At 38.4% G+C, this 27204-nt stretch overlaps 1 protein-coding gene across 6 annotated transcripts in view; it reads left to right on the top strand.

Annotated features, from left to right (window-relative positions):
- Nucleotides 1–27204, top strand: part of HDAC4 (histone deacetylase 4) — a 3124471-nt gene that overhangs the window by 1660825 nt on the left and 1436442 nt on the right. For all 6 annotated transcript variants that reach the window (XM_044075061.1, XM_044075057.1, XM_044075060.1 and 3 more), the window contains one exon: nt 21439–21555. In XM_044075061.1, the coding sequence (XP_043930996.1) occupies nt 21439–21555 (117 nt within the window). The remainder of the gene's footprint in view (nt 1–21438; nt 21556–27204) is intronic.

Below are 27204 nucleotides of genomic sequence, written 5' to 3'. Positions count from 1 at the left end.
CCCCCTCCCCCCAGATGTCACACACACAACAGTTATCCTCTGCAACATGCACCGAGGCACACACAATGTTATCACAAGGTGTCTTAACCTCTAAGCTCCTAGGGCAGATTGCTACACAACACAGTGTTTTAGGATTGTGAGACACACAGATGTCTCAGTCACTTGGCTGAGCAGAGAGAGAGTCACAGTCACCTGCTTGTTAGGAGTTAAAGATCACCAGATCACACACATGCACTCAGTTCACTGTACGATAAACACAATTATGACTTTGTCATAGTCGATGTGGGAGTAAATGACCTGAAGCAGACCTCCCTGGACTGTATAAAGAAAGACATGATAGAGCATACCAGGCTGGTATGAGCCTAGCTGTGGGCAGCATTCTATGCTGTCCAAGGATGATGCCACAGTACCAACAAAAGATAATTATATTTAATAATTGGCTTAAGTTTTAATGTTACTACAAAGGGGTACAATATTTGTCTGCCTGTGAGGATATGGTAGGCAGACCATACTGCTTGCCAGGAATGGTTTGCACCTGTTCCCCTCAGGTTTTCAAATAATGGCTAAAACATTGTCTACCCGATAAACCTACAGACATAGCTAAACCAACTCAGAATAATCATAATGCCAGGAGTTTATATGAGAAACTCCACTCCTTAGACATTTGTGCAATTACTAAGACTTGCTTTAAAGCCTCAGAGAGGACCCTGGCAGTGCAAGGCTATAATGCCTTCCAGATATTTACACAACTACTGCACAGGTAGGGTCTAATAGTGGAGGAATCTCAATTAACATCAAACACGAACACACCTCAAGGCTGTTCAAACAGTATACTTCAACTTCTCCACATCCAGCTTACCACAAGTAAAGTCCCATTCCATAGAGTTGCAAATACCTTTGACCTGCTCCTCACAAACACGAGGAAAAACTGTACTCCCCCATCCCCCTTTACTGTTAAGTCCTCTTGGTCAAGTCAGACCACAAGACTGTCACCTTTGAAATAAATATTAAACCTAGGACAATAGGTAACATTGGAACATTTAAAAAGAAAGTAGTCCAAAGCTAACTGCCTCCTGACAGTCTAGCAAAATCCCAAGCCCCCTCCCCACCCTACTTGAACACAAATGTCTATGAGGAGTTGTTCACAGAAACCCTGTACAATCATGTAATAGAAACTGCTGTACTTACCCAAAATAAACATAAGGCAATCTCCAAAAGCACTCCACCCTGTTGAAATTCCAGTATAAACAAGTTGTATAACAGAAGAAAGAAAGTCATGTCCAGAAATAGGAAGGGCATTGCCTGGTAAGGTGAAAATGCCCTCATCAATCTGAACAAGCAACTCAAGGGACCACTCAAGTTCATCAAAGCCAAATCTGAGATACAGATAGCCTCCACAGCTAAAGATAATTACACGTCTTTTTTCAGATATATCCACAGGTTTAAAGGCAGCACCTAATAATGTCCCAAACTAATGGTGAATGGAACCACCTGTACAGAGCCAGAGCTCATTACAAATCTGCTGGCCAGTAAATTTAACTCCTTCTTTACACCCTTTTGCACCTTGTCACCACCTCCCCCAGGAAATGCCCTCCAACCAGGAAATGGCCTCCATCCTTCCTAAACCAGCTATCACTAGGGAGCAGATCATCACTGTGCTCTCTAAGGCCAAGAACATTGCTTCTTTGGGCCCTGATAATATCCCAGGGTGCCTCCTGAGTAGCATGAAACATGACCTGTCAGGCCCATTAGAATCTCAATTTAACCATAGCTTTCAGGCAGGCTTCACGCCTAATAAATGGAAGACTGTAATATTTATCCCACAGACCCAGGGAACTGTAGACCCATAAGTCTGACTAGTCTCATATGCAAGACCATCAAAAAAATTATAATTGATCTGATAAAAAATTATTTAGGAAACCTACAGGCACTGGATGTCATGTCTACTTAACCTGATGGACTTCTATGAGAAAGTCACTAAAGCTATGGACGAGGGCAAAATAGTGCACGCTGCCTACCTTGATCTGGCTAATACGTTCAACACAATGTCTGACTAGGACTTCTAGATTAGCATAAAAATTAGCATAAACTGATACGTCATCCAATAGCTAGCCAGCTAGCTCACTGATGGGACATATAAAGTTAGGACGGGGAATCCACTCTCACAAAAAAGCCAGCCACTAGCAGAGTCCTTCAAGGATTGGTGCTGGGGCTTCTCCTTTTCTGGCATCTTTTGACTAAAACTCCATTAAAAATAATGCCTAATACTACCATCTGGAAAGAGGACCACCCCATGAAATCACCACATTGATAATACACCCCTAAAGAGTAGACACAGTGGTCAGTAATCTGAGAATGCATGTTGAAAATAACCTGATCTTTGACTACCATGTGTCTACTGTGGTGATAAAATCATTCTACATTGTGCAGCGTGTAAGTAAGGGTGTGACATCCAGGTTCAAGAGGTCATTGTTACACACTCAGCTTTCATCAGACCAGTTATAAGAGTACATTGCACTCTTCAGCATGTACCTGGCCACAGAAATGTATTCATTCATTTATACATCCATTCATCTCTCCATCATTTGTTGACTGTGTTAGTCCCACTAGACTAGTAGCCTCTTTTCAGGGAGGAGACCCAAGGTAATATTTATATTATTGTGGAAAATTTGGTCAGGCATTGAGGAACTTCTCCTGCTCTTTTGATAGTTGGTGGGGGATCATTTACACCCACTCAAGTTACCACCACCTCAGGCAAATGGGACCCCGGTATAATGTCTCATTCGAAAGACGAGACACTCAGGAGTGCAGCACCGCAGTGTCAGGTACCTCACAAAAAGAATACAGGAAGTAAACAATAAGTCCTATGCAGACTTTCTGAAAGCTCTATCCCTGTATTGTGTCTCCTACAGGCTGCTGCACATTGATCTATGCCTAACCTACAAGCATACATCTTAACAGTCCAGGTTTTTGCCCCTTATTTTTGGTTTGTTCCTCATAAAAGTTGTGTTTTTTCTGACGAATCAATGATGTCAATAAGTAATGAGACATTTCAGTTTCAGACTTCAGAAAATATCCTTCAGAAATTGCTTACTAATGCAAAACCTTTTAGAATATTAAATGCTTTAATTTATAAGAGCAATATTTAAAAATTGTCCCTAATATGGGCCTTTTTCCCCCATTATTTTTGGCTTTGACAAGATTTCTTGCACTTTACATGTTGAGAGGTATGCCTACAAGGCTTCCACTGATTTCACACAGATTAATCTGTTACACATCTTAGCATTAGCAATACCCAGTTGAAGGACCTTTAACCTTGTCTGAGATGGAAACAGGAAATAGATGCACAAATATTGCCTGTTGCTTGGAACAGGCTTCCCATTATGTGAAGCAAACCTCATCCCTAACGCTGTTTATACTTAAATTGGGCCAATGGATGGGAGATCACAAATTTACCCCTGGCTTGACACCTGCGTCTCTAATTTACAGGGGCAGCCTGTGAACACTTGATGTGTACAAGCCTGTATCATAACATGAAATCTCTTTGCTGGATGTCAGCACTTTCTCTTTCCTTTGTTTTGTCTCTCCCAAGTCCTTTTAACCAGATTGGGTTCTACTTTCCTGCACATATGCTTGAACTATAGTAATCTGTTCTCTTTGAACCTCTATGCAATTGTAGCTACTTTGGCTTCTGCTTTGATGTCCTCATGTCTTTGTTCCACAGTGTGCTTTCTACCACCCATCTGAAACACTTCATCTCCATCATCTCTAGCTTCCTCAACTGCTTTGCTTTCACTGCAAATCTTTCTGTACCATACAGTAACAGTGGTTGCACTACCATTTTGTACACCTTACTTTTCAGCTTCTTTGGCATTCTTCTGTTACACACTACTTCTGATTCTGTGTGCCAGTTGGCTGCAGCCCCTCTTATTCTAGCTTTGATCTCATCATTCAGATTTCCCTTCTCTTCAACTACCTCTCCAGGATGCTTGAAACTGTTAACCTGTTCAACTGCTTTCTCTTCTGTCACAATTTCCAGTGTATTCTTATTTTTCCTCTTTGCTGCCATGACAGTTGTCTTGTCTGTATGTAGTTTCATCCCACGTTTCTTCAGTTGTGCATTCCATTCCCCTATTAGGTGTTCAGGGTCTCCTTGTAATGCTACAGTGTCTGCATACATCAGCTTTATTGATCTGTCCCCTGCAACCTGTTTGCTAATATAGTCCTTCACCAATACGAACAGCAGTGTGCTCAGAACTGTACCCCGTTGCACATCCACTTTCACTGGGAACCCCTCTAAAAATCCTAACATGGTCTGTACTTGTCTTTGTCTTCACATGTTTCTTCTTTCTGAGGTGCTAGAGGCATGATTATTTCCTCAGACTCTTGTGCTTTCATTTCAGTCAACTTCCAGTCTTCCATATAACATCTGGGACCATAGCTTACAGCAGTTTGTTGCAACCAGAGATTTATGCTGTGAGCTGACTGTTTCTCTGGGGATGACTTTGCAGTCTCTGGTTTGACCCAGTGCCCTTGCCTTAAAAGGAGTAGGTCCAGCTGAATAGCATGTTGGCCACACTTGTATGTAATCATGTGACTGTCTCTCTTGGTGAATCATATGCTAGCCACAATCAAGCTATTTGACAAACAGAGGTCTAGAATGATTTGTCTTTTATTTCTGTTGCCTTGCCCACATGGACAAGGTAGTCCTCGTATCTTCTGTCTTTCCCTGTTGAGAATTCAGGTCCCCCAGTCATTGATATCAACTCATGTTCTCCTGCTATATGTTGTAGGTCCTGCAACTGATGCCTTAATGCATGCTTTTTTCTCACCATCACAAACCTACTGTGGGGCAGAGGTTGAGATTAAAAATAATGCCCTATCTTTATACTAGACTAGTCTCTGCTTCCCAAGCCAAGTAAATTTGCTGTTCTGCCCTTCCTGGGTGTTTCCTGGATACACAAGATGTACATTTTCCTCCTTATCATGTCATCTACTTCCAAGCTGCATCCTGTCAGTGAACATATATTGTGTGTTGCAATCCTTAGTTCATGTTTGGGCGTGTTAATTGGTTTTGCTTCCAGAACTACCCCATGCAACCAAAGCTGGGCAATTGGACAATGGCCAGAAACTTATTGATCAATGGCTGTTGGGCTTTATGACAGGCACACATTGGCTAAAATAGGTCTATATGTTCTGTCAGATCAGCTGACTAGAACTTCTGTAGATCCTAAAGTGGATATTTCAGGCATTCTCCTGGATCTCATTCCCAGGTTGGGTGTAACCAAAATGGAATTCTTGGCTTCTCTGAGGAGCAAACCACTGAAGTTAATGTGCTTCATGTAAGGAGACATGAACAGTGGGTGCCTTCTTCAGCTGGGTTGTTTTGTTTTGTGTTGTCTACCTTCGAGTTCCCCTTCTCCCAGGGCTGCTTCAGAATGTAAGGGAGAAGAGGACAGAACACTGCTAATAGTATTTTATTTGACTGAGGCAGTATTGCTTCTCCCTGCAGATTGCAGTGGAGTGACTGGTAACTCTATATTAACATAAACACCTTTTGACCTTAGTAACTCAAACATGCATACCCTCAAGAAAGCAATACGAGTGATTTAAAGTTTGCTATGATTTAAGCATCTTTTCCCTTATGTTGTAGTAAAACTTTTGAAGGAAGGAGACCTACCACAAGGACATCTTACTTAGTTAAAAGGAAAAGATTTTCCTTTTGGTGCCAGGGGAGATAGTGACTGCAGTGTGGCAGGAGTACCATTGGTTCTACATTACTTGTCTGATCTTTTTGAACTAAGGCTAGCGTATGCCTCAGCAAAGGTACATGTGTCTGCTGCCTCAGATTGCTTTCTCATTAACCCTGCTTTTGGCCTCATTGTCACCAATAAAACCAATTCTCAAGGGGGCTCTCCACCTAAGACTTCCATAGGAAAGTAGCTACTCCACTATAACACTTTGTGCTGGAGGACTTAACTTAAGTACCCTTTATAATTCCTCAACCAAAAGCACAGTTTATTGCTAATTTGACAGTTTTAGGGTAATATTAGCAGCATAATTTTGAAGGCTGCAATACTGAAGGAATCTGTATGTCTGCTTCAAAGAAAAAAAGAAAGAGAGAGAAACAGAAAAAAATATTGTACAATAAATGAGTCTTCACAAGACTGCATGGCAGGACTGCAGGTGGATTATGCTGACAGGAGATTCACCAAAAATCCAGTCTATATCTGAAGAGAAGTTGGACAAAATATATACTGACGTTATAAAAATGAATGGAACACATAGTAATTATGTTAAAATCGACAGTAATAGCCTAGGGTAAAAATAGCACTTTCAAGCTGCTGTGATACTATTCAGGCATTAATGGGTAAAGTCGCAGAGGCTTAAGCCAAACATGCAAAAATGAAGGCACAACCAGAAATTTTACAACAAACAAGACTGAACAGAAGACTAGACCCACAGAGAAAAATCTTTGTTTTTCAGGTATACCTGCGCTGAAGGTAATAGCTGTCTGTCTTTTAAGCAAGAAGTACTACAGTCATGGATATGAATCTTAGAGCAACAGTTAAGAGAGAGAACATATTGGGTCTTCAGGTCAGGCAGCATGCTGTCCAGAAACAACCCAAACTTGTTCTTGTGGAAATTTCAAATTTTCCAGCAAAAGCAGTTGGTGCTGTCCAGATTATAGCAAAAAGGAAAACTACTGATGATGGGACAGCAAAAATATATATACAAATAATATTTTCTAGTTGGCTATTAGAAAGAAAAGAAACAAATTTATTCCAGCGTGTTTATGACATGAAAAAGGATTAAAATTCAGAATCTGGTGACCATTTCACTTTATGGTGTATTAACCAAGTGGAGTAAAAACTTGTTTGGAAGTAGCTCTGGCAGAAACTGACATTAACCAATATGCTTGCAGTAGTGAATAACCTGAGGAAGAGAGAGAGAGAGAAAGAGAGAGAGGGCGGCTCTATATACCTTCCCATTGTTAAGAAAAGAAGTAGAGCAGAGGCAGAGGTTGTCAGAGGTTCATATATATCCTTCTAATTTAACCTCCAGAATGAAGCCAAGACTCATATCTGTTAAAATGGAGTCATACCAGCAAAGGGAGATGCTTCTGGCAAAACTATGACAAAAAGAAAAAGTATGGAACACGAGTGATGTCTCCAGATTTCTAGAAAATTACTACTTACTTTACACTAGATGAGAGGAGTGAATGTATTCCTTCCATCAAGAGTTGTGAAGCTGGGGTGAGATTTAAACTGCTTTATCCAGCAAATCTTTTCCAGTTGGGTCAAAGCATTTTGAAAGTTTTTTCAACTGTAATAAAATAAGTCATTTTCAGTCCTGGAGTAGAGAAAAAAGTACAGACAGCAAGTTGAAGAGGACTCTGTTTCTGGATCCTGAACATGTAGTAGGGGTGCAAGAGAGACTGTGTCAATGAGACAGTTTCCCCTTGTTTTAAAAGAAAATTCTGGAGTAACAGAGAGAAGTCCAGGAGAGGGCCAAAATACTGAGAATGCAAGAACGTGAAGAACAGGAAGAAGCCTAATGACGGAGTGAACTTGTTGAACAGTGGCAGAAATAAGAGAATTAATCCCACTTGTGAGTTGCTTGAACTAGGGGGAAAACTTGATGAACATGAGCCTTGTTTTGTGCCATTTATGAGAAGCGGGATTTTAACTAAATGCTGATATGGTGAGAAGATGACTGCAGAAGACTAATTATAAGGAGAAGTTGATAAATAGTGGAGGAACTCTTCACAGTTTGTTTACTTATTATTAGTTGAATGAATAAGTGTGCTGGTCCTTTGACTCGGGCTTCTTAGAACAAGCATGAAATATTCATATTAGCAATTTAAATGCAATGTGAGACAGCAAATCATTTAGCAATACAACATAATGGAAGACGGCGGACATTTCTTAATACAACACAATGGATGGCAGAATAACGTGTGTGCTATTTATTTTAAAATGTGCAAAATGGAGATGAAGAAATAAATGCAAGTAAAATAACTTCACTTATGTATCTTTGTGTTGAATCTTTTAACACTCCTGAAATTGAGTATAGCAATAACCCACACCTGGGTGTGGGTAATGCTGGATTTACCCACGGTTGGCGTGGTTTGGTCACGAGGGCGAAGCCCGAGTGACCAAACAAAGCCAACCGTGGGTAAATCCAGCATTACCCACACCCAGAAGTGGGTTATTGCTGTTATACAATGACATTATTTAAGAAAAAAAATAATTACTTTTCTTAAATAATGGCATTGTATAATGTCTCCTTGCTGCCCTTCCGCAGCTGTCTGGTATTCTGCGGCAGTTCTGATGTACTGCGCATGCGTTTGCTTACGCAGTACATCAGAACTGTGGGCAAAAGCAACGGAGAAAGCAAGATCTCAGTTGCTTTTTAAAAACTGTTTTCGCTATGTTAAATGGGTTTAACATAGCGAGACAGCTTTAAAAAAAGCAACAGAGAATCTCTGTTGCTTTTTTTAAAGCTGTCTCGGTATGTTAAACCCATTTAACATAGCGAGACAGTTTTGAAAAAAGCAACGGTGAAAGCAAGATCTCCGTTGCTTTTTACAAACTGTCTCGCTATGTTAAAGGTGTTTAACATAGCGAGACAGCTTTAAAAAAGCAAATAAGAATCTCCATTGCTTTTTTTAAAGCTGCCTCAATATGTTAAACTCGTTTAACATAGCGAAACAGTGAGAAAAAAGAGTTATAGTAATGGAAAAATTCCGGGCGACCGGACCTTTTTCCATTACTATAACTCTGAATTACAGAGTGCACGCTGACCAATCAGCGTGCACGTTTTTGAATATTAATGGGGGGGGTTGTATAATATGTATTTTTTATTGAATGTTTCCTGCCAGAGCTCGCACACAAACACACCATTGTTATATGCATTCTGTACAGTATGCAGAAGTAATTTAAATGTGCATTGTGGGAGGGTGTATTAACAGTGATTGCTGTTTATGTCAGTGATGCTAAAGTAGGAAAGTTTTTTTCAACTGTAATAAACTAAGTAAACTTCAGCAACTGAAATATACATATATATGCAAGAAGTAATAACCCCTTCATTTTAAGGTGATTTGTTGATAATATATTTGATGCACCATAAAAATGTCTACAAGAGTAATCATTTTGGTGGCAACTCCTATGAACTGAAAAAAAGTTGTATGCAAGCAGCAATACTTTCCACACCCATCATTTTTCTTAAGTTAGTTGGGTTTCTAATGGCAGTTTTGTGTGTTTTATATCTATTTTAATATGCATTCTTGATATATTTCAGCTTTGTGTACTGTATCTTCAGAGTTTTCTCTTCGTTTGAACAGTGTTCTGGCAGATTCTTTTGTACTATATTTGTGACTGTACATTGTAATATGACTCCTAGGTTAGAGTGTCTGCTTTCTGTTGCTGTGGTAACTGCTTTTCCTTCATGTTATTCACTTTCTGTCTCTTCCTACTCCGCTACCATTCTCTGTGGATGGAGTTCATGCTTTCAATTTTTTCAAGAGATTTTTTATTAACCAAATTTAGATGGTCTTTTACTGTTCCTCAAGCTTGCATTGCTTTTTTTAAAGTAAAATTTGTTTAATTTGTGCCATAGTCTTGATTACTATTTTGTTATTTTTCTTGTTTATAATTTTTATATAGGCTTGGTAACATATTGTATGTGTGTTTTGTTTGTGTTTTTGGAGTATTTCTGTGAAATATATTCCCAGCTAAATAACTTTTAAGATGATGGCAATTTGTTGGATTTTGAAGTCTGTGAGGAAGCAGGAATCTGTGAGTAAATGTGAGATCCAGGTAGCTTGCAGTTGCTTTTTACCTTAAATGGTTTCTAGTTGATGCTTAGTTAATGGGCAGTTTATTTATTTATTTATTTCACATTTGTTAACTGGGTTAGTCCAACTGAGTTTGCAAACAAACCCATTTTCAGTGGAGACCCGAGGGGAAAAGCCCCAGCAAACATAAGTAAAGATAAAGTGGCAATATACAAATATTAAATAACAATCACAATACAAAATAACTGTAAAAAAGAAAAGGTTATTAACTATTTGGATTGCATTGATAGTAAGCAACCCATTTTCAGTGGAGACCCAAGAGGAAAGAGCCCCAGCAAACATAAGCAAAGACAAACATACAGAACAAAAACTATTAAAAATAACAATGCAAATATGAAATTAATTATAGAGAGAAAAATAAAAGAAAAAAAAGTATGAACATTAAGGGTTGCACTGATAGCACTGGTCTAAATTTACTACATATAAGTAAAAACAAAAAGATAATCGTTGTTCAAAAGAAGGAAAATATACAGACATTGATAGGAAGTGGGGGAGGAGGAGAACAGGAGGTGGGAGAGAAAGGAGGGGGTTATAGTAGGACTTTAGTAGTAGAGCTGAGGGTTTAGGAGGTTAGTTTAAGCAGACATTACTAACAGAAGTAAAGTTAGGAGATGCAACAGGTTATACAGTAGGACAGACTAGGACTACATGTGGTCAAGGCAAAGGCATAATTTCAAGTCTAGTAGGTGGGATTTGAGATCTTTTTTAAAACACGGAAAGGAAAGGTTTTATTGGTCAGTTTTCCTTGCACATTTTATAAACATATATGTGTGTATATGTATGTGTGTGTGTGTTTCTGAACACAAACTCTTTTGCGCGCACACACACACACCAATGAGAACAGAATAAGTGCAGCTACACATTTTTTTTAATAGATAAATGTGTTGATCCCCAAACAGAACATTTTTCATCCTTAATCCAGACTCACTGTGGAGCATATACTAAGTGCAGTAGCAGCTTCAACCCCCCTCCCCCCCCCAAACTCAACCAGTACATAGGTATTCATTATCAGAGGGGAAAAGGGAGACTTCACTAGACTGAGAGAAAAGGATTAAACACCTCAAGAAACTATCTCAACAAGAAATCAATAAGAAATGTTTGGAAGCTCAAACCCTAGTTAGAGTCTAGGAACATGGCGTGAAATAAGTGCATGTTTCTTACTTTCTTTTTTTTTCCCCAACGTTTTTTTATTGTATTTCCAGTATTAAATTTGCCAACAATTCAAAATGACAATTTCTGTTAGACAGGTACACCTTGATATGAACAAGTAGCAAATATATGCCTTTAGCTTCTTATCTTAAAATATCTGAATTCTTATTTCTAAGAAATCACATCGGAGAAACATGCAGTTAGATTAATTGAGATGTAACAGGCATAGGTTAAGAAATAAGTGGTGAATGATAATATAATTTAACACAAAATATATACAACTATTTACAAATATACAAATAGTGCCACAAATTGTTAAAGAAAAAAGAATAGGTAGTAATTTCATTGCTATGAGAATCAGAAATGAAAAAAAAAAACAGTGACTTCCACTTGTTAAATTTTCAAGAGAGGGAAGGACCTCCAAAATTTTGGGAGGGACAGGTTGATGTATATACCCCTGCTACAACTTAATTAAACAAGTGTTCTAGGATAGTATTACAAAACTTGAGATATTTTACAAGCTTATTTATATTGTCTGTGATGAGATGTAATATATTTAGAAGCCATGATAGTGAAACCTTTCAATTCTATTTTTGTCCTGTCTATCCAGTTTTGAGTGATATAAAGTTTGGTTAACTCAAAGATAATAATCAGGATATTCAAGTCTGATTTGGGCATATCAACTGGACTCACATGCAGTATAGCACATTTTCAAGATACGGTAGATTTACCATACCCCGTTTTCCCAAGTTTGACTCTTAATGAGTTCCATAGATTTGTGTGCATATTTACAGAACCAGAGAATATACACTAGGTCCACCAATTGTGATGGACAGAAGGGGCAAAAGGGGGAATTGCTTGGGAAGAATTTGTTTAGATGTTCAGGCATATAAAAGACATTATTATTATAATCATTAACTGGGTGTACACCAGTTTCATGTATGGAGAAAATTTTTTGTTTTATTTAATTGGTGAGAGAGTTGAGTGTCACTTAATCCAGGGTTTTTGTCCTTCAAATAGTGAGCATATGTGAGGGAAGATTGGTATTTAATAGTAGTAATTAGCTTGTATGAACCCGATAAAATCTTCTTTTGAAGTTTTAAACATTTCATTAGAGACTGCAATTATTATTTCTTCCTCTATCCCATCTGGGATGCCTCTGAAAGTAGTCACCAACTCTATAATTTGGCTCAGTATTATTATATATTTGTTAATTAGGTTAAGGTTGCTTTTAATATCCTTTAAAGAGTTATTTTTTTAATCTATAGAAGTCCCAGATAATATAGCTTTTCATTTGTGAGTAGTGATCCAAGTTTAGCATTTTGTTGCCTATTTTCAGGTTTGGGTTAAGATGGTTCGGTTGCAGCAGGACATGTACAGTCTCTAAGTGTAGATCAGAGAGGAGCTTTTGGAATGTTTTGATTTTATGCTTGATTAAGCTACGGAATTTTTTGTCTTTTAGAGTGGATTTATCCATAAAAGGTAAGGGTTTAGGATTGATATTTAAGGTTTTAACATGGGCGTACCATAAATTGATCCATTTTGAGGAATAGGATGGACGGTTGGGGTTGTGTTCCATAATTAGAATGATTCCACTTGTGCATATTATGTCTTAATATAATTTGAAATCCAGTAGACCCAATCTTCCTCCTCCTTTGGAAGCACTAGTTTTGATAGAGCAATTCTTGAAGTTTTTGTAAACCAGATGAAATTAGTTAGAGTGGTATTAATTTTCTGAAAGAAATTAATAGGAATAATAGAATTATTTACATTAAGTTGGTATAATATTTTGGGTAGGATATTCATTTTTATCATTGCCACTTTGGATAAGTCTGGAAGTTTCATAAGTTTCCATCTGTCCAAGTCATGTTCAATATTCGTCCAAGTTTTAAGAAGGTTGTTTTGAAAGGTTTCTTTTTGATTTTGTTCAAACTTTATACCCAAGTACTGGAATGCATGTTTTAATTTAATTTAAGCATCTGGGAAAGGAAGCAGATTTTGACCTAGTGGGTTAATTAGAAAAATGAGAGATTTGGAGGGGTTCATATCATAATTGAATGCTGTTGAGAAGATTTCAATAGTTTTAATTTTTTTTCTAAGTCAGTGTTATGTAATTGAAAGCATATATTTAGATCATCAGCAAAGGCTGATAATAGAAGATTGTTGTTCAATATACTGAGTATATGAAGAAAGTTTTTTTTTGTGATAAATGAATAAGGGCTCAATATAGATGCTTAAAAGATAAGGTAAAAGGGGACAGCCTTGCCTTGTACAATTTACTAATTTTATTTTATTGGAAAAGGATTTATTGATGACCAACATGGTATATGAGGAGTTATAAAGTATTTTAATTATATTTATGAATGTATTTGGGATATTAAATTGCTGTAAAGTCAAATACAAAAAGTAGAGGTTGACTCTATCAAATGTTTTGGTAGCATCTAGTGCCAGAAGGTTTCTGGGGAGCTTATCTTTCTCCAAAAGGTGTATAGCTGCATCTAATGTCAGGGTGTTGTCCCAGGTTTGCCTCCCCTTTATGAAACCTGATTGGTCTGGGGATATAATTGTGGGGGGGATGTATTTGCTAATGTCGTAGAAAAAAAAATTAATATCTGCATTAATAAGAGAGATTGGTATGTAATTTAATGAATTGGTTTTGTCAGTATTGGGTTTATGTGTAAAAACAGTTTTGGAGTTATTTAGATACAAGTCCTGAAACCAAATTTGCTAATGTAATTAAAGAGTCTAAGAAAAATAGGGATCAGCTTGGGTGCAAAAGTTTTGTAAAAATTTGATGTGAAGCCATCAGGGCCTGGGGCTTTGTTACTTTTTAAACTTTTAATTGCCTCGGCAATTTCCTCTGACATGAAGGGGACTTCTATGAGCTTAGCTTGCTGTTATTCAGTTTTTGGAAATTTGAGATCTTTAACGAAAGTGGCGTAGGTCTCTGATAAAAGGGTCTTCTGGGGTCCATATAATTCCCTGTATATTTTTTCAAATATATGTAATATTTCTTGGTTAATAGTGTACAATTTGTTATTGTACAGAATTTGTGAGATGGCAGGGGGGCTCTGATAGATGTTTATAAGTCTCGCAAGTAACTTTGAGGGTTGTTGAGCCCAGTGTGAGTAATTGGTAAGGAGCTTCATTTCATGGAAGGAACAATATTGTGAGTAAAATATGTATAACTCCTTGTGTTGAGAGAAGAGCCGGTTTTCTAACTCTAAAATTTTCTGGAGTGATTTTTCAGTTTTCTTACGATATTTTCTTTTTCTTTGGAGAATTGTTTTTGTAATAAGAGGCTTTCTGGATCAACAGTCCTCTGATTTTGGCCAAACTCGCCGCCCGTAGAACATGCATTGTAATATCTGAGGTTGAAAGACTGGATCCCAACTCTTCTAATGCACTATTAAGTTCATTTACTATTGCTTCTTTGTCAAGGAGATTTAGGTTTAGAGACCAGGTCTGGAAGTTTCCAGCTTTTGGAGGATTACTTAGGGGGATCATTTCTAGGGTTATTTTAGAATGGTCAGAGAAAAATCTAGGGCTAGCTGAGTATATTGTTTGTTCATTTAGTAGGGAGACTGAGATCATTAAAAAATCAATCCTAGACCATGATTTGTAACATGGGGAATAGTATGTGTATTTACGACTATAGTTAGAATAATCCTTTGCGTAGTATGGATCAGATAAGTTAAAGTCTAGCATCAGGTCTTCTAAAGCTCACATTTCTTGAACATTGTGTGACTTATTCCTGCTAGTTCAGCCCTTTAAGGGGTTAATGACAGTATTCCAGTCTCCCCCGATCACATAGTCATGATAAAAAAAATTTAATAATAGGTTGTATATTTGTATAATGAATTCATGTTGATTTGCACAAAGTCCATATACATTCAGGAAGATTGTAGGTCTACAGGATATAGAATTTACACATTTAAAATAACCCCATCTTCCAAAATTGTCAAAGCCAAATTCAAGCACAGGCTCATTTTATTTTATTTTATTTTACATTTGTTGACCGGGAGTGTCTGGCTGATCTATTGCCCTTTTTCAGCGGAGACCCGGGGAGAAAAGCTCCAAAGATATACAATGCAATAAAAATAGCAATACAGATACATTTCAATAAAAATAGCAATAGGGAATTTTGGTAGTTAAAATACGTAAGCTACATACATGTATAGTGTTGACAGATAAAACAGTAGAATAAGTTGTATGTTTTGGTTTAAAAAGAGAGGTGAGTAAATATAAGGTTTTGTATGCAGAGTAGCATTAACTTAAAAGATTACATTAGAATTTCAGGGAGCAGAGTATAGAAGACGCTTTGGAGGTTGCATAGGCAGCGTAAGATGAAGTAGTTAATGGTAAGTGTTAGAAAGTTAAGTTTGACTGTACTATAAAAGGTAAGTAATAATCAGGAACGGTGAGTACAATGGCAGGATGGGTCTGTATCACCACATCGAATGGTGATAAGTTTGAATGCCCTTTGTTCGAACCTAAAAGTCCGAAAACCCTAAACAGTGAACTCACGGAACAGTGATTTTTCTTCCCAGGGGAAAAAAAAAATGCTGTTCCATGAAAAAAAAAAATCACAACTTTAAAACAAACTGAAGTGGGGGGCTTTGCCACCCACACCCCCAAAGTTGGGGGCTGTGCCCTCCACACCCCCCTACTTAAATATACCAACTCTGACATTGCACTACAGTGGAGGAAAAAGTAAAGCCCTGAAGACGGCCCACCGATTTTTTTTCCCTGGGAAAAAAATCGATGTTCCGTAATTTTGCGGTTTAGGGCTTTTGGACTTTTCGATTCGAACAAAGGGCATTTGAACTTATCACCATTTGATGTGGTGATATAGACCCTGGCAGGATCAGTGTTTTCTAAAGTGGTCTTTGGTTGCTAGCTTAAATTGTTTGGGGTGAGTTAGGGACCTTATTTCTAGTGGTAGTTTGTTCCATGCAGTCGAGGGGTGGCAGCTATATAAATTGCACCCGGTGTTGGATTTGGGTTTATAGAATTTTAGTAGGTCTTGAGTTGAGCTTTGGAGAAGTCTGGTAGGAGAATAGTGAGAGATGAGAGAAGATAGACTTGGGCAGAAATCAGGCTGATATAGGATGGGAGTGTATGATTTAGAGTTGAGATTGTAGGAACAGGTGAGGTAGTTTGGGCCAGTTCAGGCATTTTAGGGAGAGACAGTGGTAAGATTTATATGTTTGTTGAGCTGCAAATCTAGTTATTTTGTGGTAGGTTGATTCTAATTTGGTCAGTAGGGAGGAGTTCAAATTTGTAAGTATTTGGGAACAATAGATTAAGCATGGTAGAAGGTAGGCATGGGTAAGCAAAATCCTAGCTTCAGTAGTTAGGAATTTGTTGTTCCTGTACAGTAGTCCTAGCTTCTGGTATTTTTTTTTGATGCAGTTATTAATGTGAAGATCGAATATTAGTTGGTCGTCAGTGGTAATGCCAAGGAGTTTTGTGCTAGTTTCGACTTCCATAGGAGTATTGTTTAGGAACCTTTTGGAGAAAGAAAGTTTAATGTGGTTTGCAGATTTAGGTAGAAAGAGTAGTAATTTTGTTTTCTTAGGGTTGAGGATGAGCTGATTATTAGTGAGCCATGTCTCTACCGAGTTGAAAGATGTCTGGGTATTTGTTAGGAGTTCTAAGGGGAATTAGCAATAGTTATGACTGTAGAGTCATCTGCTATTGGACATTGTTAGATTGAGGACAAGAGGAGTGGAGTGCGTTGGTGAAGATATTAAAAAAGTCCAAGAATGGAACCTTGGGGAGCACCACTTCTTACTGAGAGAGGGGTAGATAGTGCTGAGTCCCATCATACTTATTGCAGACTATCAGAGAGATAGCTAGAGAGCAATGCAACTGTATTAGGGGAGAAGTTTAGGTCTCCAAGTTTACTAAGTAGGAGTGTGTGTGAGAAACAGTTTCAAAAGCCTTAGAAAGGCAAAGGAATAGACAGGATATGAGTTTGTGATCATCTTTAGCCAGGGCTAAGGTGTTGAGAAATTATAGTAGAGCTGTGGTTGTACTATGCTTGGGACAGAAGCCATGCTGTGTTGGAGTGAGAAGGTTTTCTTGTAAGAGATAATGCATTACTTGTTTGTGCATACATTTCTCAAGAATTTTGGAGAGGAGAAGAGGATAGCAATAGGTCTGAAATTAGATAATTCTGTGGAGTTACCTCCTTTATGAATAGGAAGAGAGTAAAACTGTTTCCAGATAAAAGGAACTTTAGACTCAGAGATGGAGCGATTGATTAGTATAGATACAAGCATAGCAAGGGATTGTGCAGCAATCCAAAGAAAGTAAGGAAATCAACATTATGAACTGTGATATGTCTGCTGATACAGACAACAAGTTTTTTTTTTTACAAGGATAGCTACTCCTTTGAGTTAGTCCTACTTCCAGAAGCAGTAATTGAGGTTATCCAAACTTTATCTCTATCTTTATTCCAATCCTCATTTAGTAAGTATGTTTCTTGGAGAAAGATAACATTTGCACAAGATTGGTAGAGTAAATTTAAAAGCGATTTCTTTTTCTTCTTATCCTGTAGACCTTTGACGTTCCATGAAACTACCTCCCACATTCTCTGAAGATAGATATGTCCCATATGTGAATTTTGGAAGTCCCTCCCTCATAACATATCTGTGTGTGTGTATATATATATATATATATATATATATATATATATATATATATATATATATATAAAAACTCAATTTCAAAACTTTTGAGTTTATTGTGGCACTGAAGTCTCTCAGAACTGATACTGTGCCTAACCACATACCTAATAAAACTGAGAGACAATTTAAGAAAATTAGTATTTCAGCTAACTTGAAAAAACTTAATTTGGAACCAGTAAAACAATAGTCAAAATACCATAATATTACAATCAAAAGTAACAGCAATATATATATAGTCAACTAAACTTAAGATGTGGAGTACCATTCAGTCAAGGCAGTCTGCAACTACGCTCCATTTTACATATTTGTTATATATATTCTTCATATCTCAGAAGATAATTCCTTTAAACATCGGAAGAACCTTTGTATTTAGTGTGTAGAGAGGCAATAGTTACATAATGTTACCATATTACACCCTTGACCTCATTTTAGCAGATACATGAATCATATTACATTTCAATTACCCATGCTTGTAAGATTGAAAAAAATTTGCATTAACAATATAGAGTTCCTCTATAGGTAGCTGATTGAGCTCAGGTTACAGAAACTTCTCATATGAATTAGACAGGATTTCTAATTAACCAAGAACTAATAATGTCAGATCACCAGTCTACCACTTCTTATACTATAGATGGGGGTCATGCAGGAATATCATACAACATGGGGCTGCATGATAATTAATTTATCCCCGTTGGTTTATTCTGGGTAAATTTATCAAATTTAACAATAAAAGTCAATGTTTTGATTTCTAGTTAGCTTTCCAAATAGCATAATATATGGAACAACATCTGTGTTACACAGGGATTCTGTATGAATTTGCTAGACATCGCAAGACAGCTATTTAGATTTTACTGACTATGACTGGGAATTGAACACAAAAGCATATAATCACCAACTTGGTCAGACATACAGAGCTTCACATAAGCATACAGTAAAGCTGATACTGTTATTATTTAGAATAATCAGCAGAAAAAGGTGACTGACCTATGCATTCCTGTGTGTGTGTGTGTGTGTGTGTGTGTGTGTGTGTGTGTGTGTGTGTGTGTGTGTGTGTGTACTTCTGGTGAAAAAGTAATCATCATCAAGTGTGCATGCATATCCTAAAATTAAGAAGCTTTTTTTGGTCACAATGTTAAGTTCTCCCCACCCTGGTAGGAAAGGAGAAAGAAGTGGCAGCATAGAGGAAAGCCCTGACCCCAAGATATTCCCTTAGTTCCTAAGTTTATGGGGTGGGGGAAGTAAGGAAATTGGAAGGAATGAACCTGCACTGCAGCAGTGATCCTTTACTTAGAATTCTACAATTACAGAGAATGTGTGTTCATACATCTATCTTACAATTGTTGTAAATAACAGTGCTGCAGTTTCTCTCTTAGTTGTTGGTAACAGTAATAAGCAGTATCATGGCCAAAAGCTCAAGGTGGAAGAGCATACATGCCGTGAGAGACTGCATTGACAAATCTTGCCATTTTCTTGAATATGTTTGTAATTTACAGTGTTGTGAGGACGTGTACATATTTTGGCTGCTTCCCAAATATTATGGCCTGAGCAATTTCTGAAAAACAGCCCTAAGTGAAATTTACACAGATTCTCCTCTTAACTGTTTAGGGTAGTGTTAAGACTTGTGCATATCCTGGAATCTCACTTAGAAGGTGCAGGTATCAAAACAAAATATCAAGTATTAAACATGTGTTTTATTACCCCAAAACGCTATTCCATTGCTACAGTCTTTTACCTGCTTAACTTCTTGACAAGCATTACACTCAGGCACACAAATGAAATACAGTTTGCCATCACTTTCCCCCGCTCTGACGCTCCCTTGTAACACTGCACAGCCAAGAAAACAATCTTTTATCTTAAAAGCATATGCACAGTCCCTTTAAGTTTAAACTGGTTGACTATTTGGTAATAAGTGCATGTTGCTTTTCGGACATGAACCCATTCAAGGTGCTGTGCCTTGGCATTGTTGATGCACCCAAGAATTGGCCAAGTCTGTGAAGCTTTATTTCTCCCACTTAACATATGTGATGATTCTTACAAAAACTGACGAATGAGAACAGGGGAAGTGTAGCTATACTTCATTTGTTTTTACAGCTAGATGGGCTGCCAGATACCTTTTCACTCACAAACCATTCTCTTTCTGTATGGAACACATGTGTGTGGTAGCGTATTCCTCCCCCAAACAAGGTACAGAAGTAATCAAAGATGAGGAAGAGTGTGACTAAACAAACTCCCTGCACTAGACCTTGGGTAAACTGGCATATCACTGAGAGGTGATAAGCCCAACAAACTTTCCTTATTCTAACCCCACACCCCCTTTTCTTTTTAAGGATGTAAAAAAAAGTAACCCAAATGATGTAAAATAGCACCCACTATTCAATTTCAGTGTGATCAAATACAGATGATGAAGCTGACCGCAAGTGACTAACAAGTGTAGCTAAGGTGCAGCAGTGGAAAAGGTGAAAAGTACGATGATTACTTGATGCTTTTTTTGTCCCATGTTTATTACAGCTGTTTTTTCCCATGCTGATTTTTGCTTCTCCTCTTTGTTGGAACCTTGTCTGTAATTATTTGATTGTTCAGCAGTTTTCTGTCCTTAGTAATACATAACACCGCTTAGTTTAATTGCTCACAGGGTAACGACTGTTCAATTTCATGGGGTCATAACAACCATATAAGACTTTGTGCAGATATGGTAATACAGCAGTCTCAAATTAATTTCACATCATGTAGGCGGCTGTATATTTGCACAATCCAGGAATGCAGTTGTGTATTTGCTCCCTGTGTGTACTTGGGAACTGTAGGGTGATTCAAATTTGGGAATCACACTACATGTATATTTATTTATAAGGGCCAGTGTGTACATCCTGTTTATGAGACTGCAAGCTGTATTTATGGATATGTTGACCCATTAGTAAGGATTTCATATCAAAATTTGTATTTATAAGCCATAGTCTTTTTTCATTTATCACTGGGTTTGTTGTTTATGAAATTCATGGTAGAGGAATTCTGTATTGCTAAACATTTTTATTTAAAAAAAAAGTCTTAATTATACAACTTTTTGTAGAGAAACTGTGGATGCAGTCTTTAGATGAACATAGTGCTTGACTTTTTATCATCACTGTATTTTTTTTTTTTTTACTAGAATGTGAAGCATCCAAAAGGTGTAATTTTCTAGGTCTGTGTTATTTATTTATTTTTAAGACAGATGTTCATCATTTGATCACTGGTATAATAGCTGTAGCTATATTAGCCTGCGTAGACATGTCAAAGCAAGTTAAAATGTAGTTGGAGATAAAAAGGAAGCACATTTTTTTCATCTGTTCTGGTGATGTGAGCTCCAGTTTGTAGCTAATGAAACATCTGTCAATATTCATATACCCCCTTTACTGTTTTTTCTTTTTTTATATATTTTATCATCTTTCATGTTCACTTGCTATTTCTCAGTAACTAATTTCTGGGTATGCCCTTATTACAGTTTATTTACATTTAGCAATATGATTAAATTGTTCCTCTCTGATACACACTTGCTGTAGCGATTGTTTCGCATCACAAACTTTAACAGACTCTTGAGGTATGAGTGCTGTTAAGTGACTTCAAATATATTGTCTTTTGTTTTGTCTTAAAAAAAGCTTGCATTTCATGTATTTTGTATGATGACTGTGTGATGGATCTCTAAATGCATTTTAAATTTATATTTGTATGCATGTTCATGCTATTATTTTCTCTCTGTTTTAGCCTAGTTTAGCTCATCGATTAGTGACACGAGAAGGTTCTGTGACACAGCTGCCTTTGTATACCTCACCTTCCCTACCAAACATCACTTTAGGGCTACCTGCAACTGGACCATCAAGTGTAAGTGACAAACCTTTCAAATTAGGTTCCGTCTGAGTAGTTCTAGTAGTTCTTGTGAAGCTGTTTGTTTATTTTCTGTGTTTTTCTTTGTGCATGGACTTGCCAAAATGTCTGTTACAACAGGATGTCATGAAAGGTACACTGATAATAGGTTGGAAACCAGGGACATGACCCAAAACTGCTAAATGCACTTGTGGATCACATTTTTTTTATATTTAGTAAAATGTGTTGCATATACATGTGTATTTTGCTACTGTCACTGGGAACTTGCTGTCCAGCTCAGCACCCTCACTCAGAGGGCGACCCCAAGATAGTGGGCTATGTACACACTGGTTTAGCGTCCATTGAACATGCGAGAGAAACAGACAAATGTAGGTTTTGTAAAACTAAAATGGAAACAGTTGCACACCTCGTTGCTGGTTGTGACCTACTAATGGCAGAAGAACTGTATACTGAAAGGCATAATAATGTGGCAAGACTGTTGCACTGGAGATTGTGTAAACATTATGGTATTGAAGTGGCTGAAAAACAGTGAAAGCATGAGCCACAAAGCATCATAGAAAATTATGGTTTACATCGTGTGAGATCACCCATTACCAACAGTTCAAAAGATAGATGCTAGAAAACCGGATGTAGTGGTAAATAAGAAGACAAAAGTAGCATTGATTATTGAAATTGCCACACTAGTGACTTACAGTGTCATAAAATATCAGGGTCTGCGGGCAGAAATGAGGGCATTGTGGAAGAAAGATACCCAGACAGTTCTAATACTAGTAGGAACAATAGGTCTTATAAAAAAAGAATCTACAATCATATTTAAATATGTTACCAATACATATAACTCCATACGAATTGCAGAAGGAGCCATTACTGGGCACATTGCGGGTGCTGGGAAGAGCACTTTTGGCTGACATCAAAGATTGAAACAGTACTAATTTCATGAACTTTAATCGTACTTTGACTTAGGAATGGGGTCCATTCCCATCATGATATTAGAAACCCTAAAGATTTGGAGAAATTAAAAAAGAGGTAAGCCTTTAAGAGTCTTGATGCTGTCTTTGGACATGGTGATACCTATGCATTCACATCAACATTTAGTAACCCTGTCGAAGATTTCACTGCTTCTCTTTAGTTCATCACAAGCCATTTCTGCTCTTTGGCTTGTAATTTTCCACAGAGTGCTTACCAAGGTGTTGATAGTGATTGCAGAAGCAGTGCAGGAAAGGATTTTCCGGTGTTTCCTTACTTAAAAAAATGTGATGCTTGTTTCTGCGTATGTTGCAATTCTAGCATACCATAGCAGTGGCATCTTAGGTAAGAGAGAGAAGTAAGGCAGGTGGGGCTTGTCTCCGACTGTGTCTCTTGTAGCTAATAACAGCTTTTTTGTTCATAGTGTTAGTGGCTTACCTCTGTCTGCTGGTGCTTAGTTGGACTGTGAGTTCCCAGTTGTGACAGTAATGATGCTCCCACAGGTCTCTTTATGTTGTCAGACCATTGACAGTGTGCACCATATTGGTACAGCATTCCCACCCATCCGAGCAGGGAGTTTCACTTTCTGTTACTTGAACCCACTGCAAATTCTGACATTGGTTACTATATACTGGAAGGCCACTGGGAATATGGAGTCCCTGGAAGTGGGGGTTGGGCACACAACCCTGCTTGAGCTAAAGGTGATGCTGCTTGTTTTCCATGCTGTGTAGAGGGAGGTTAGAGTCTGCCCAAGTTAATGACCCCAGACAACCAGTTTATTGTGTGAGACATAAACAGGGAGAGATGCAGTCCTTCCCTTGAGCAGGGAAATTATGAAACTATGTGGTGGGCCATTCATTACACCATATTACTAGTGATGTTTAACAACCTTGGGAAGTGAATGATGTCACAGAATCATTGTATTACAGTTGCAGTTCTTTCCTGGAGTTGAGAATCTGGAACTGTTAGATTCAGAAAGCATATAGTGTGGAGTATTACAGAATTAGATCTGTTTGACACAAGGGAAAAATGCACTCCTCCCCATATTCTACTAAGTGCAATAGTTGGTTATGGAGGGAAAGTTTCATGCACACTTTCACACAGTGCACTTTTTTAACCACATATAGAGGAACACTAAAGCTTAGGAACAGTAGCAGCAGCAGGAGAAGAAGATCTATTTAGATACAAGCATACCCCTAACCAGTCAGGAGGCCATTGTAGTCCAAGTATTTGATGCCACCTTTCAATATAGAAACATGTCCAGCTATATGTTGAGTAGATTCCCTGGCCTTGCTAAGCTTGCCAGTGAGGGGGCTTGGAGATTCCTTACCCTCCCGGATATTTTCCACAAGGTACACCGTGACTTGCCAGGTAGAAGCAGATGTCCTTCCATTCATTGTTGCAATATTCTTTACCTGTGGGATTCCCTGCTGTGGGTAGCCTGACTTCTGGCCAGTGTACCAAAGTTTACTGTTGTTTTAAGGTACATCAAATGTCATGCTTATGCTGCTTGCATGGTATAGGGTATAAAGGTGACATCTGGACATACCATCCTCAGAACTTCTTTGCTGCCAGTCTGAAGGCATCCTTCCATCATCAGTTTGAATGCTTACTTTCTTTACTGCCAGTTTGAATGCATTTTCATTCTCCGATTGAAAGCCTACGTCTTGTTGCTGATGTACTGAGCCATTGCAGATACGTACCCTATTGGGGTTTGTTTTTTCTTGGCTTTCTTGTTGCTTCTGTGGGTTAATGTCATCCAGGAAGGGTAAATGCCAGTTCAGGAGGGAGATTCCCCATAAAGACCACCATGATAAGTGTTTATTTTCCCTAGGAGCCTCTGATGATCATAGGACCTGTGCGATTTGTCAGGCTTTCATATTGAAAACCCTTTGTAGTAAGCTTTCTTTCCTTGCTTTGTATCTTGAGAACCAGCGTCTTAAGCTTCTCGCTAAAGATACAGTTGAAGGAACTTCCTGCCCCGACGGTCAACCATTAGGGAAGAAGTAATTTAAAAAACTTAGACCAGAATCTTCCACTGTCCAGTCTCTGCTGGGTGTTTCTCCTGTAGTTAGTGAGAACCTGGAGGCTCATACGGTTTGTTGTCTTATTCCTGTGCTTTGACTGGGTTGGAGGCTGGCAAGAATCCAGCTTGCAGGACATCTGATGAGATTTTGCAGGCATCCATTTTGGACATTCAGGAAGAACTATGGTTGATTATTTCTGAAGGGCCTATGCGTATTCTCCAGAATTTGGTTAGGGAAGAAGTTTCTAGTACGGTTATTGAATGTCATCCTTGGTCAGAGTCTTTTAAGTTTTATAGGAAGAACATTCCTTTAAAGAAGAAACAAAAATCTAAACATGTTTCCTCCTGCTCCAAGAGATCTACAGAGCGAGTGGCATGCCTTTTTCTCAGTGCTTGTTTAATGCTTTCATGGTATTAAAACCTCCTCAGTGGGTTTCTGTTCCAACACCCCCTTCATCCTACCCCCCCCCCCCTTAAAAGGCCCAGGGAACAGGACTCCTCTGAGGAGGAGTCTGATTCTTTTGAGGAATCCCTTGCTTACTCTTCCCAAATTCCTTCTCCTTTAGATTGTGAGTCAGAGGATGAGGAATCTAATAGTCCTGACACTCCATTTGAAGAAATTTCTTTTGGAAACACAATCTCTAGGATGATGGAATTTTTTAAATGGGGATTGTGCTTAGGTCTCTGAAATCCATAAGAGGTGCTGTGAGTTGTTACAGATGGAATCTCTTAAACCTTCTGCTATTCCTCCTGTTTTGCCTGCTGTGTTGGTTGCTTTTTCCAATGCCTCTAAAGCTTATGATTCTCTGCCCCCTGCTCCTAAGAAGCCTGATAGGTTTTATAGGGTGAAAAACAACACAAGCACCAAGAAAAGAATATAAATCCAACAGGAAAAAGGACAACTGCCAGTAAATCCAACCATTTATTCCACTTGATTAGCGCCTCGGCTTCAAAAAGCCTTCAAGGAGTATCTCACAGTAAAAAACAAGTAACTTTTATACACACCTTAATTAATTCATTAATCAATTAAAATAAAACAATTACATATTAACAATGTAACAAACAATTATACATTCAAATCACACTCTTCCAGCAGCATTCAGTATTCAGACCTGTAGGAATTAAGGTCTGATATTTCAAAATAAAAATTAATTCCTTTTTCAATAATTCATATCTCAATCTATCTTCACTTACTTCTTGCAACATAATTTGTTCTAAAACAGATACTCTGATGCTATTGCATTCAGAGTTGTGATATTCAATAAAATGTTGTGCTAAGGGACTTTCTATTTTTTTGTTTTTTATATCTCTCAAGTGCTCCATAATTCTAATTTTTAACATCCTTTTTGTGGGCCAAACGTCGTTACTTCGACCACTTCGCTCCTATGACAGAAAACTTCTAAAGATAAGTACCTCATTGGGGGATTTTTTTTCTCTTATGTATGCTTGCGTTTGGTTGCTGTAGATTCCCCTTTAGCTGATGTCTGAGAAAAAGAGCAAATGTAACTGCGGGCATCACATACCACACAAACACTCTCACGACCGTTGTGTGTTTTGCTTAGGAAAGGAGCACGACTGTAAGGCCTGCCCCTTTTGTCAGTCTTTCATGCCAGAGACCCTACGCAGCCAACTGGCTGTGTTTAACTTGTGTTTGGAAAATCAAAGACTAAAATGCCTCACTCTCAGGATGGATCCCGACTTGCCTGCCCAAGCCGAACAATCAAGGAAGAAGGCCAAGGTTTCCAGGCCTTCTCCCGATGCGCTCTGCCATCGGATGTACCACCAACTACCGATATAGGGGCTGAGGGACACATGGTTAGTCCATCCACTTAGACGGTTCCTCTGGAGGAGGCCATTTCTGCAGCCAAGGAAAGCACGTCCATGGAGTTAAGCCAGACGCTGACCATAACTGACCAAGACTTCTCCTGCTCCAAACCAGGCCTCTGTTTCCAAGCCTACCCCTAAGCCCACGCCAACAAAGAAAAAACAAAAGACTAAACACTTGAGCCCCACGCCTCAAGTAGCTCCAGATTGGTAGTCATTTACCAACTCATTAATGCAGGCTTTTATGGGTCTTAGGCCCTCAGGCCCTGCACCTACCAACATTCCTGCGCTGAACCCCAGGCCAGCCTCTGCTTCCTCCGTACCGTTAACCACTACACATCAGGGAGAAGAAGAACCAGAGCAGTCCTACTCCTCTTCTGAGGAATCTGTTTCCTATGTCTCTCAGATTGCATCACCTGTGAATTATTACTCCCCAGATGAAGACTCTATAGAAAGAGATTCCCCACCAGAGAACATTACCTTTGGGGAAACTGTTACAAAAATGAAATAGTACTTCATGTGGGATACTGCCTTAATGTCAGATACCCAGAAAAGATATTTTGAACTTCTGCAACGAGTCACCATCCCCTTCAGCTATTCCTCCTGTGCTTCCAGCTTTCCTGGATGCCTTTAATTCTGTCGCCAAGAACCCAGATTCACCACCTCCTGCCCCTAAAAGGCCGGATAGATTTTGCAAAGTGCCTGATGACCACAAATATCTTGTGAAACCTCCCCTGGCTGACCCAGCAGTTATTGCTGTGTCTCCAGACAGTGTAGGCAATTACCCTATGCTTCACTTTTGCCAACAGATAAAGACAGCAAAACCGTGG

Source organism: Protopterus annectens, chromosome 6.part0 (genome assembly GCF_019279795.1).
Source record: "Protopterus annectens isolate FY-2018-M chromosome 6.part0, PAN1.0, whole genome shotgun sequence".
In the NCBI taxonomy this organism is placed as follows: Eukaryota; Metazoa; Chordata; order Ceratodontiformes; family Protopteridae; genus Protopterus; species Protopterus annectens.
Note: the sequence above shows the minus strand (reverse complement) of the source record. Positions and strands in the feature narration are given on the sequence as shown.